Below are 13,988 nucleotides of genomic sequence, written 5' to 3'. Positions count from 1 at the left end.
GTGTCTGTCCTTTCATCCACTCATCTCTCTCTCTGGGATCATTTTTGCTACGTGGTGTTCCAGTCTCACACCACATAAATGTATGAAATAGTCGTGAAGGACAAACAGTTTTGCCGTGTTGAAAAATCACAGAACGCACAAGCATGGATGCACACTCACAACGTACAGCTGCATTTGTCCATGTCGGTTACGCGCCTCTACATGTCTCAGTGTTTGTGTAGGAGGATGTGGATGGAACTGCATTGGGGCACTATTTTTGTAACTCTTCTTTTTAGGCATCAGCTGGAGATGAATTAATGAATTCCTTTAAACCGCTATCTGCAAAGTTCTTCTAGCAAACATCACATGACTCCTGTTCTAACATATCTCATTCTCAGTTTGATTTAATTTGTCATCAAGCAGCATCACAGCCGCAGTACGCAGAATATCACATACCTCTGATGTGGCTTTTCCTATAAATCGGTGTTTAAAACTTGACAGTGAAGTCAGCCGATGGCCTTTCCAAATTAAAACAAACCAAAAGAAAATATTGATTCGAGTTATAATTAAATGAATCGGCTTCTTCTTGATCTTTTAAGCTCGGAGTTATTTGGCTCATTTACAGTAATTCTGAGCAACTTTGATTCATTTTTTTCAGAGTTCTATTGATATTATGATTTTAACGCTGTCTTCTTGTCCTTCTCTGTTGGCCCATGTTTCTGATTTTAATATAATTAACGTGCTTGCTTCTGCTGCTTTTCTATTTCACGACAGACTTTAGTGCACAGGCTGTTTCTGACTGAAGGCTACAGTGTGGTTTTGTGCTCACTGTCTTCTTCCTCAACACTTCCAGCACCACTGGCATCAGTCTCCCTCGACCCTACTACATGGCTGATGAGGATGACGAGCGGCCCTTCATCTGCTCTCTGCCTGTCGACAACGGCATCATGTCCTGCTCCGACGTCCCCGCCCGCCGCGAGGGAGGCAGGACATGCTGCCTGGACAAAGATGACGCCCTGTACCGCCAGTCGCTCGGCCTGAGCCCCGAGCCTCTGGCCAACGGCAGCGTCAGTGTAGCCGGCCTGTGTGTCAACTGGAACCAGTACTACACCAGGTGTCACACCGGGTACAGCAACCCCCACAAAGGTGCCATCAACTTCGACAACATCGCCTATGCCTGGATTGTCATCTTCCAGGTGGGTATTTATGCCACATAAGCACAGGACCAGTCTACTTTTAGGTTCAAAACTGCCATTTACTTATCTTGTAATTTAGGCCCTGTTTACACGAGGACGCTTGCGGGTAAAAACGTCAAAATATTTCAACAAAACACCCTATCGTTTATATGAGGACGGCGTTTTGGGGGCTTAAAAATGCAAAAATTTGAAACCGGCCTCCAGAGTGGAAAAGTTGAAAACTCTCCGCCGTTACGTTTCCGTCTAAACAGCAAAACGCAAAACTTTGCCGGAAAAAAAAAATTCGCCGGGATCCGACCACGTCGCGTACTCAATTATGTCACATACGTGCGCCGGTGCTTTGGTTTGCCGGCCGGTACAAGAAAGTAAACAAAGATGTTTTTGTGGCTTTGTAGTCCAAAGAGATTCGAAGCAGTAGTTCAGCCTCTTTGTCTGTCCAAACAAAGTTCTTCTTACTAGTCGCCATCTGGCATTTACCGCGGCGGAGATCCGAAAAGGGAGATAGTACGCATGCACGTAGACATGGCGGCGTTTTATCACAGCGCCACCTAGCTGCCTGGCATGCATATCTAATCGAATTCCACACACTACAGAGTCACCGTATATACGCAGATTTCCTTCAAAACCGCTCGTCTAAACGTGAAATAAAAAGTGAAGACAAGACGCCACTTTCGCGTTTTCTGTTAAGATGGTCCTCGTATAAACGTAGCCTTAAATTGTACAGTTTTTCACAGTTCATGACAAAGCATAAACAATGTTTTGATATTCTAAGTGGTCTCAAGGTTTAGATGAGGCTTTCCAGGTAGTTCTATAGAGGAAGAACCTTGCAGTATTCAGACACTTTTTTTTAGAAATCATAAATGGCATATTATCATTACACTGAAAGTTCTTATTAGAAACATTTTTAGCAGGCATTATGAATGCAAATCAGTTTTTTTTTTCCCCTTTGTGAAATATGTTTCTGGAATACATGGACAGGAACGCAAAATACACTAAACTTGTTTTAATGTACTGGACAAGTTTAACACTTTGGTTGAAGGAATACTTCATACATACTTTCTGGTGGAGAGTTTAATGTCTCAGCTAAACATTGGGTTGCAGCCAGCCACAACTAGACTGGTAACAGGGAACTAGCTAGTCCAAAGGTAACACCTCTTAGTCAAGACATTAACTGAAATGTTTAATCTGTAGTCAAACTAAATTGCAGAAAAAATGATTACTCATTGTGCGAAGGCTGTTCCTTGGTCATTAACAGTTTCCTGGCAACCAGAGGACACCCAGGCCATTGCATTACCCAGCAAAACATTGCAAATCATCATTTTTATACTATACAGATGGCAGACATGACCATGCTTATATAACGGCTTTGAACATGGGCTGTGTTACCTTCAGACAGAATCTTGCAAACTGTTTCCACCTGTATGGTAAGTAACGCTACCCGCCTGCTGGCTGCAGCCTTTATGATAGAAATATCAAACTTTCCCTTCCAAAAATCTTGAACTGTTCCTTTAACACCCGTGTTTTGAGCTGCAGATCAGATTTAATGTGGAGGGAACTGATTTTCTTTGCTCCTGACTGCAGGTGATCACTCTGGAAGGCTGGGTGGAGATCATGTACTACGTGATGGATGCTCATTCCTTCTACAACTTCATCTACTTCATCCTGCTTATAATTGTAAGTCATAGGTGGCTAATTGCCTATTCACCTTGTGTTTAACAGGATTAGGCTGCTTTGTACAACATCATGAGGGTGCTTAATTAATTAGAAGGTGCTCCATTGCATCAGACATTACTTAAACTATAATAGGAAAGTTTTTTAATGAGCTTTCCTGATCACTAAGGTTAAATTTTAGCATATTATCCTAAAATCGTACACTACAGTGGCACCCTTTGTAAACTCAAAAACCTCTTCTGTGCAGTATGTCACAGTTACAATGTCATAAATTATAAAACAAGACAAAAAAAGCTGAATTTGTTTAATTTGCAAACATTTAAAAAAGCTGTAATCAACTTGTAAAACATTTTCTCTCATGCCCACAAATGTTACTAAAACTGGAAAAATGTATTATATGTATTATAGATATTTTAATGCCTACATTTTAACTCGTCTCCTGTCTACTCTGTCTTTTTGTCATGTGGCTGTTAGTTGCAGATGACTAAATTATGCTTCTTAGATGCAATGAGGAAGGTAGATTTATTTTTATTTTTGCAAAATCTTTTGTTTTTGGTGCATTTTAAATGATGTATGAAATCATATGTATTTAAAGTTAGGTTTAGTTAGTCTGTTGAAATTACACTTCCCAGATGAGTAGTTCAATGGCGTTTGGAAAGTTGAAAATCCCAAGATTCGTGCTGTTTTCAATTTCTGACTCTGACAATAGGTATAATTTTTGCAGTTTCTTTGAAAGATATCGTGCCTTTTAAACCCACTGGCAGGTTTTGAGGTTTAGAGGAAAAAGTGAAAATCAAACACTCATATGTGTGTACTCTTTCTATGTGTTTCTGTTCTCTGCATACATACCTATGCACACGCACACACACACATGAACTCACACATAGTGTGTAAGTGTTACAGTGAAAGCTGAGCTCAAATCCCTAAAGATTGCCCCCTTTGTTGTGGTGAAACACTCTAATTCCACTCCTTTAGCTTCTGTCAGTGCATGTATGCCGCAGTGGATGTATGTGTATATGCTTTTGTGAGTGAGTGCTGAAGCCCGTTAGAGAGTGTGTGTGTGTGTGTGTGTAAGTGTTATGATAATACAGCGTGACTGCCAGTCCCAGCTACTTCCACAACCCAGGGGCCGTCTTGTCTTTTTATTACACTTTTAATTGCCTGTTCAGATTCAGACACAAGCCCTTCTTCTCTCACCAACACTTCCTTCACCCTTGACTTCTTTCTCTCTTCTAGCATTACTCTTACATGCTTCTGTCTCCCTAAATATGTCAATCTCTGCTATCGATCTACTTTCCACTGCTCCCTCTTTCATCCGTCTTTGACCTATCCATTCCCCTCTGACTTTCACTCTTTTCCTCTTTTCCTTTCGTCCCTCCTTTCCTTTTATCTCTCCCTCCTCCCTCCCTCTCTTCTTACACTCCCCTGCTGCCTTCATTTCATATCCCCTTCCTCACTGAGCTGCATACCATCATTCATGTATCTGTCACTCCACTCATTATTCTCAGTCACGCAGAAACATGCACACACTGCCGCAAACAGACACACATATACATTTATTTACACACACAGAAAAAGACACATTCCCACGCTCTTTCCCAGATTTGCTCTAATACATTGTTGTCTGCATCAAAAATTGCCTTGCTACTGATGATTTGTGATATAATGGTTGCCTCGTTTTGATGTGGAAGCATCACTGAGGACGGAGGGATGGAAGAAGGAAAGAAAAGAAGGAATGAACCGAAAGCGGCAGTAAGGGTTGGTAGAAAGTAAGAAACCAAAGACATGTGATGAAATGGGAGAGGAAACAGAGGGAAAGGGGGAGTAGATAGATAGATGGAAATGCAGATGAGGTGTGGGGGGACGGGAGAAAGATGGCGGGTGAGGGAGGGAAGAGGGACGGATGGATCGATGAAGAGAAGAAACCAGGAAGTGGTGATGGACTGGAGTGCCGGCATGAAATCAGAGAGAGGATTGGAAGACGAGGGAGAGCAGGCGACCACATGTTGGTCTCTCTCTTTGATCTTAAGTGAAATGTTATTAATTAAAGTGAATCCCTCAGCGTGTCCTCTGGGCTCACATGGCTGGAGCAGACACAGTGATCACAGCATCAGGTTTAGCAGAGCGTCACGCAATATGTTGTTCTGTCCCCCAACCTTCTACATTAAAGTACTTTAGTGTTGTTGCAAGGCAAAGGAGGGAAAGTTTATAAATAGTGTCCAGCACATTTCAGAAAGTGTAAAAATGTAAATGAGGTATTACATATGTAAAAGTGTCCTGAATTGGAGTAAATTTCTGGAACACGCATTTGAACATTGGATAGGACCAGCTTCAAATTTTTGGTTTCATGTTTTTTTTGTTGCCATAAATGTCTGTAATGTCAGAGACTGGTATGTGCAAAACCCTTTCTGAATATAGGTGGGAATAAAACTAAAGAAAGTTTGGTGTATGTAAGCCTTGCTGAAGTGGAGATTTCTGGCTCAGGATGTGAGAAAAAAAACTCATTTGGAGAAAAAATGAATCCATTCTTCTTTCTACCAGTGAAATGCTCCAAAGCACCATCGATCCGTCCCTGTGCTGAACAGTTGGAGAGACATTCTTTTCACCAAAACAGAAAGTTTTAGAAACTTGACTAGTTTCTAAAATGCGTCAGGCTTGTTTAGAAGTTAATTTGCAAACCTGTGACTCTAAAGCTACTGGTGACTCTTCCATTAAGGTCATATCTGTGTGTCTGCACAGGACAACAGCACACCACCACTCTAGAGTCCACTCATCTTCCTGAAGGTAAATTGTCAAATTGAGGTTTTCATTTTTTCTATCAATCCTCCAAGCAGTTCTCTTGGTAAGTTTCCCACATCTTAACTTGACCTCCATTGCTTTTTTAAACTCCAGGGAACATCTAATTTTGTCCCCAGTTAGTGTGTCCTTATGGTATTTTTATATGCTTGAAATCACATCATGAGTAAAAAATAGCAGTAAGCAACATGGCTGAGTGTTTCTACCTTTAAGCCGCAGCTTACTGATGACAGTCTTAAAAAAGAAAACAGATTTAGACTTCCAGGGTTTCATATGGAGCAAACCAAAGGAACCAGTTCTGACTTCAGGGGGTCCGTGACTTACATTGGAGTTCTGTTGCTACGGACTGACATAAGTCGATTTTCGCAGTAAGTCGGAACTCCGGCGAAAATGTAAACAAAGCCGTTGCATGCATCATATTATCAATCAGTTGTTTGGAAAAGTCGTGTTCCGAGCGTTTTATATCTAATTTCACTTACATGGAGATGGCTTTCCTTTTTTTTGAGGCACTGGCATCGGAACACTTGGGAGCCATAATGAAGGGCAAAAAGTTAGTGAATGTAGCACGATCCAAGGTGGAGTACAACCGGCGAATATATACAAAGCTGTCTTATAGTACTGCGTGATGATGCTTTTATCCGTTCTGCTCACTGCATGACGACGTATTCATCCACTCCTCTCGTCAACTAGCTCCACGTAACCAGTTCTGACGTAACGACGAAACGCCATAAGTCGAGGACGTCGTAAACCGAGGACCCCCTATACTTCTGGTTGCAGGTTTCTGTATCATTGTTCTTCAGGTTTGAACTTGTGGCACTGAATTACTCCAATATTACAACTTCCTAGTGTGTAGTACAGAATAGTTTTGCAGTGTAAGTGTTAGAGTTGTGGGTAATTTGGTGAACTCAAGCTTCAGCACAGACAAAGGGCTGACTAGAGGGAGTGACACAGATGCCAATGATCTTCACATTCATTGAAAGTAAAGTTAAAAAAAAAAAAATCAATTTGAAGTAGAAACAGATTATTTTCAACAAAACAAGATAATTCTAAGTATAAAACTTTGACAAACAGAAATGAGTTTTTAGGGGTTTAATCTTTGGATAGAGAACCATTTTATTTTTTTATTTATTTGAGTATCCGTAAAACGCTAAAATTTACATCACCTAGCCTAATTTCGTAATGGTGATTATGAACAAATCATAATACCAATAAACTAATTAAGCTCCGAGACCAAGGTCAATTCTGTTTGAGCGAGAACAATTCTCCAGGTGCCCAAGGTTTTGTTTCCTTTTTTGTCTCTAAAATTGTGCAGGACAAAAATCATACACTTAATCTTGCCTAAAATGTCGAAAAGAATTTGTTTTTAACTTCATGCCTTTATCAGTTCATCTTCAGCTCACTTTGTGTCAACAATTAGCTCTGCAGAGTCGGAGAAATTTGGACCAGGGAGGACCAATCATTTATATATGTAATTAAGATGCTAATATCGAGGATGTCGGCATGTTGACGTCTGGTATTGCAACATGTTCATGTTAACATTGATCATGAAGTACCAGTGAGTGTGGCTTCAGTTTAGTTGTCTGTTATAGAGAAATTGAGTCAAAACATGTAACCTAATGACACTCGATGAAAAGTCACGTGCAGCTGAAGGACTAAAGGAGCTCACAGCCCTCGGGATAAGTTATCACATCTGCATTCGGGGTGCTTTTCCTCTGGCTGGTATCTGTCAAATCCCAATTAACAATATCTACTTGAACTGTCCGCCCATTATGCATCCCCTGCATCATAATCGACTTCAGTGCTAGAATTGAAACACAAATGCTCCCTCACATCTCCCCTCCGAATATCTACTAATGCCCGAAACATTACCTAAATGAGGAGGCAAATCTTTACTGTTTTCAGTGTCTAGCTATGAATGTGTTATAATCCATCATAGCTGGATTTCGCTCCCTGCAGTTGTTACATATCGGCCTTTTTCCCCCCACAGAGAAAAGATTTGACAGCCAGGCTCCAGTCGGCTTTGTTGCAGCGTGTTCCAAGGCTTGTCTGACTAACAGACTTAGTTGAGGGAAGTGATTTAAGCATTACTGTGCACATGTTAAAAGTTCTGTTCATATCCCAGCTTGTCCTCATCACACTGGCAAACGGATGAGGAGACTTTTAATTATGTTTTCTTTAATTCAGCATGACACCGAGTACTGGGAGATGGAAGGCGGCAAGCAACGGCAACCGAGACAGACGGAGAGAAGGAAGAGGGAAGTTCAGGTTGTGTTTAGATGCTTTGACAATTTCACTCACGTAACATTCATGCAGATTAAGTGTGTTAAATTGAATTGAATTGAGAGAGAGAGAGAGGTAGAGCGGGTTGAGGAGTGACTGATATGAGCGAGTGCTAGAAGGGAGCTAGATGAAAACAGCGATGAAAGGGAGACGGAGAGGGAGAGTGACAGATGGAGAGACGGATGAAAAAAGTATGGAGAGAGTTAGAGAGATGCTTTGTAGTGATTACCGTCATGTAGAGCAGTTTAGACAAGAGGACTCAGCGGAATTAAAGGCTTTGCATGGAAGATGGCTTGGCCCCGTAGAGTTGAGGTTTAACATCCAGAAATGCCATCCTCAACCTGTTTTGTTGCAGAGCTGCACAGTGCGGTAAGCTTCTTGATCTGACGCTGTTTAATCTCCACCTTTGCGCTGGCTTACAGTATATCTGGTGTTAACATGAAGCTTGTGCACAGATGCTGATACGTACATATGACCGTTAATGTCCCGACTTTTATAGTATTCACAAGGAGCACAGAAGATCTCTAGTCCACTACAGTCCAGGAGCAAAAAATAGTACTCTTTACTCCACTGTATTCATCCGATATCTTTAATTGTCAGTTACTTTGCATGGTCAGACAGAATCACTTTGTATCCAAACTGACATCCCTCTTCTTGGTAGTTACAACCAACATAGAAAATAGTCTAATTTAGATTTTTTTTTCTTTTTTTTGAAAGACAGCCTGCCTTTCAAACTTGTCAGCCTGTTTTGGGGTTGAGAGGGTTCCTTTGTTTTGATTTTATTTACTTTGGGATATATTTTTTCCCCCTTTTCCCCTTGTTGGACGTTTCTAGGATTTTCTATTCTATTGCCGCCAACAGAAGTTTAAGATACACTAGCTTTCTCTGTTTAGAAAGGTAGATAATACGTTATCCACTGTGTCTTCATAAAACAACGACATGTAGTGCAACATTAGCATTAGCATATTCATTTGTTTGGTCGCGTAGTGTACTGTGCAGTTGCTGCAAACTGAGTTAATGAACATCAAACTGAGCAGTAACACTAAAACAAAGTGCAAAAAGAGGCTATATCTCTGTATGTATGGCCTTTCACGCTGCATACACTTGCTCTCTTGTAAAACTGTGGAGTGGCTGTAGCATTTTGGAGTCATGGTAATTCTTTCCTTCGCTGTCATTCACACACACTCATTGCTTCTCACACGCAGCCACTCTGCTGCAGTCAGTAAAACTGCGCACACACACACACACACACACACGTACACACGCACACAGTAATCTAATTGTATTTCAGCAGCTCCAGCAGAGTGTGAGTATAAATATTTGATGGGATCAGTGAGGGTGCCAAATGGGTGCTGGGACCCAATGCCTCCTTTTCTGTCCATAAGTCCAGTGAGCTGGCTTTAAAACTGCCACAAATCTCTGCTGTGAATCAATGAAGAGCAGCCTTACACACAACACACACTCCCATACACACCGACACATGCTGACACACACAAACATCCTTTCTTCCATAGCTTTTGTCACCAGATGGAGAGCAGAATGAGGTTATCAGGATTACAATCACTATTGATCACAGCCCCACAGAGCACCAGACTTCATCCTCCTTCCCACCTTCTTGCTTTCTTTCTTCTCCTCCTCTTTTTCCACATCATCAGCTCTGTTTCTCTGGGTGACCTTATCCTTTTTCTTCTCCTTCTAATCCTGTTTCACCTGCTATCTTGTGGAAAGCAATCCCAAAACATCAAACATGCAGAACTGCCACAAAGTATGCATTTCAATTTTCCCACATCTCTAAAAAATGAATCAAACATTTAAGCAATGAACAGTTTTTTTCAGCTGGGCCTCATACCTGATTATATTTTATTTCACAAAAAAGTGGATTTACTTAAAGAAATCTTTGTGAATTCAGCAACAATGAAAAGTAAAGATGAATGACAAATCAGGCAAAAAACAATGATTTTTTTTTCTCTCTGCTGACCCTCCTGCTGTTTTTTCCCCCAGTCTTTCTCTTGTGAACTCACCAACCTTCTTTTGCTTACAATCTTTTCTTAATCATAGATAATAACATTCAAGGCCAAGTTTCATCTGCCAATGCAGTCATCTCTCAATCCCAGCCTGCCCACAAAGAAGTTAGATAATGTTGAAGAGTTGTGTCGTGGAAGGTTTGTTCTTTGGAATAGACTGTTTCAGGTACTTGTCCTTGAGAAAGAATGGCAAGATAAAAGAAAACTTTTGAAAGAACTCCAGATTTTTTAAAGTGAATACAAACTGCTTAGATAGTAGGACCGGTGACAGGCCGCTGCAGAGATTCAGATTTTATTTTTATTCAGAATATCATTGATTTGATTTTCTGTTATCAGTGTTTTCAATTACTCCGGTTTTCTTCATCTTCTGCCAATTGCTAGTTTTTGTGGGGAAAAAAGTAAACAAATGGAAATGCACTTTAGAATACTTCAGAATCAGATATTTTATAACACAGAACACAGGATGACCTTGTGTACTCATGGTTCAAGCAGGAAAGTTTTGTGTAGATCTATGTCCAACTGTGAGTCCTCTAACATTGTCTATGGAAAACAAATTGAACTTTCTCCTTCTGAAAATGAATAGCTCTCCCTACTTTGCAAATCTCTGATAATGGCTCCCGCTTTGGGTATAATATGTGAGATTTTAGTGATAAGAGGGGCAATTACTGGTGGCTGTGAGAAATGTTTTGAACTTGTGTCCAGATTCACATCACTTTCTCTCGGCTGAATTGTCTAAATGTTTATTGCAGTGAGAGATGGCACTCATAAATTTAAAAAAACAAAGTAATCCACAAGGCTTGACCTTTCTAACAATGTTTGTTCCTTGCTTGTGTGATGTCAATGATTTTTTTAAAAATGTAAAAAATAAAATTTTCTGGAGTTTAGATCAAACTTAGGTTACAACCGACATGCAGCTATACATCTTTTTTCTTCTGTTTCTTTTTTTCTTTTTCTTCCTATTTTTTGTCTGCATATCTGCTCAAAAATGACACCAACCAACCATTGTGTCATTACTTAAGCTTCATGCATTTTTTTTTTCTTCTTTGTGACTGTGACCATCACCTGCCCTCATGGCAAATTAACCTATCATGTTTATTTCACACTGTTTCCTACATCGTGCCATTGAGGGCTGTGCACACGAAATGAAACCTAAAACAAACACAGGACAGACAAAAAGTGAGCCATAGACAGTGTTCTGAGAGAAAAGGTGCATTTTATGTATTTGTGCTCTTTAATTCACACCTTAAAACCAGTTACAAATCTAAAACCCTTCACAAACTCCAGATATGACAGAATCAAAAGAGGATCAATCAGGAAGTTGTCAGGAGACCACAGGAAGAATAGATGAAATGCAGCTATACATCTATCTCCACACCCATTACTGTTAACAATGACAAAGAGAGAGAAACTGTGGTACAATCACAGTAAATGAAGCATTGTGGAGCTCATTAGATACCCCCGCCTACGTATCACATTCTCTAGACATAAGGGGACACGTTTGTTTGGTACAGACTGCAGCATGAAGCACATCATCATTTTTATATGTATTGTTTTCATTGTGAAAGAAATGTAAATACGACCATTCGTACTAAAATACCGCTTCATATCACAAAATATTTTTTTTGCATTCATTCTCAGCCCGAGTAGGAGGCAAACACTGGCCTGGTTATCACCTCTGCAAGTACGGCTACTGTCTGTGAACACGTCAGTGAATAAAATACAGACATTTGTTTTCTTTAGTCTTGAAGCACATGTTTTTCTCAGTTTCTTCCACTATCATGGTTCAGTCTCCCCAACACATTTAGAAGAAGATATTTCTACAGCTTGTATTTTATGCTGATACAAAATAAATATTTGTATCTTCTTATAAAGGCAAGCATAAAACATCTGGAAGCAGCATCATGACAAATGAGAGATCCAGAGAGCCTGGACTGTTCTGAAAAAACACAAGATACACACAAGATACAACATGTGTAGTTCCCCTTTAAGATGATGACGTCTACAGCTTAATAGTAAAAGTGAAAAGGTTACCCATGAATTAACCACTAATGACCATAAAAAAAAGAAAAAAAATATCAGAGTTTGGATTTTAAACAGCATCAATACAGCAGATATGTTCACTTCCCCTCCTGTAGTTTAATGCTGGTTGTTTTACACTGTTTACATTTGCTGATTGCAGCAGCAAAGTAGTGGCAAACTCTCAAGAGAAAAGGTGTGACTTCCACTTCAGTATCTTCATTGTGTCACTGAAAATGCATCAGCTTTGTTTGCAGACATACTGTATAATGTTTTATCTGTTGGACTGTCCAGCCAAGTAGCAACAGCTGAACAGCTCTGGCTTCAAGCTGTCTTACTGAGAGTTTTTAATTCAGTCTCATTCACAGGCAGAAGCTGGCCAGATTAGGGGTCTGGGAGAATTTTACAGGAAATTGCAGATCATTGCAGATACTTGAAAAGGACTTGTTATCTTTTTAGTGGCTAAGGCTATGATGGGATTATGATGATAGGCCTTTTGAGCTGATTACAGACAAACAATTTACATCTCAAACAATCTAGTCAAATTGGATTCTTAGACATTAATGGAGAAGATGCTCAGCAGTGGTCAGTGGTCATATGAAACAGCCTTTAGCAGTCCAGCAGCCGTTGTCTGCAAACAGCCAGATTAAATACTGTGTGCTTGCTTATCATCTTCCCAGGTTGGTTCTTTCTTCATGATCAACCTGTGCCTCGTGGTCATCGCCACCCAGTTCTCAGAGACCAAGCAGAGGGAGCATCAGCTGATGCAGGAGCAGCGAGCTCGGTGCTCGTCCTCCTCCACCCTGGCCAGCGAACCCGGAGACTGCTACGAAGAGCTCTTCCAGCTCGTCTGCCACTTCTTTCGCAAGGCAAGGAGACAAACTGTTGCCCTCTTCAACACCCTGCGAGGGAAACCTCGTGGCTTTCGTGGTGTTGGAAGAGGTAGAGGTGGAGGGGAAGGGAGGGAGAGGAAGTCCAATGGACGTGGAGGACGTGAGAGAAGAAGAGAGGTGTTGAGGCACGGTATGTCACTGGAAACATTTTAAAAGAACAATGTAGTATGCAAATACATGCTGTATCCGCTAAACTTTAACACCATCCATTTGCATCCTGTCAGGTCCTCCCTGTCCCCATCATAATAAACCAGACCACTCCTCATCCGCTGAGCCCATGGCCCTCACTGCTGCCTCCGCCACAGATGGCTGCCCTCAGTGTGCGGCGGCGCTGACGCTCGCTGATGGGGTGGGACCAGTTCGCAGTGCAGCCAATGATGAAGCAGAGGAGGGTGCTGTTGAGGAAACAGACAGGGAGGGTGTAGAGGCTGGCGGGAAAGAGAAGGCCAAGAAAGGCCTCGACAGTGCAGGGACCAACGTGGGATGTAGTCCTAAGAAGCAATGCAAGGAGCTATGGTACGAGATTAGGACGAAGCTGTGGGGCATCGTGGAGAGCAAGTACTTCAACCGAGGCATCATGATCGCCATCCTGATCAACACCATCAGCATGGGCATCGAGCACCACGAGCAGGTACAGCTGGCGCTTTCTGCATTTCTTATGTTACAAATGCTCCTTTTTTTTTTAACTACACGCTGAAAAAATGATTCAAGGTACTTGTTCCACTCAATTAAATGCATGGCTGCAAGAATTTCAGAAATAAATGTAATATTTTTAATAAGTTGAGTTAACCTAAGAATGTTGGTAAATTCATCAATTTAATATTATGTATAGCTTAACTCAACTTTTTGTTTTAGTTGATTAAAAGCTAAATTCATGTTGAGATGATTAAATGAAACTGGCTTGATAATTTACCTTCACTTTAAGTTGAAAGTTTAAAATTCCTCCTCCAAGTTCACATGCCAAGACGATTTCAGACAGTTAAGACTATTAAAAACTGCTTTAATTACCTAGCTCACTGTATTTTTGGGGACTGAACTAAGTATTATTAGACATTGTCATAACTCTATAAGATTGATGAAAACAAGCTCAAGCATTATCTTTTAGAGTGCACCCTCCTTATATTTTCGCCTTA

At 40.8% G+C, this 13,988-nt stretch overlaps 1 protein-coding gene across 1 annotated transcript in view; it reads left to right on the top strand.

Annotated features, from left to right (window-relative positions):
- LOC110951180 (voltage-dependent T-type calcium channel subunit alpha-1I-like) overlaps window positions 1-13,988 on the top strand; it is a 285,257-nt gene that overhangs the window by 168,455 nt on the left and 102,814 nt on the right. Inside the window, exons 7-10 of the mRNA XM_051945256.1 lie at window positions 833-1,175; window positions 2,757-2,849; window positions 12,643-12,985; window positions 13,080-13,486. Coding sequence (XP_051801216.1) covers window positions 833-1,175; window positions 2,757-2,849; window positions 12,643-12,985; window positions 13,080-13,486 — 1,186 coding nt within the window. The remainder of the gene's footprint in view (window positions 1-832; window positions 1,176-2,756; window positions 2,850-12,642; window positions 12,986-13,079; window positions 13,487-13,988) is intronic.

Source organism: Acanthochromis polyacanthus, chromosome 3 (assembly GCF_021347895.1).
Source record: "Acanthochromis polyacanthus isolate Apoly-LR-REF ecotype Palm Island chromosome 3, KAUST_Apoly_ChrSc, whole genome shotgun sequence".
NCBI classification, from domain to species: Eukaryota; Metazoa; Chordata; class Actinopteri; family Pomacentridae; genus Acanthochromis; species Acanthochromis polyacanthus.
This window is presented reverse-complemented; position numbering and strand designations above follow the sequence as displayed.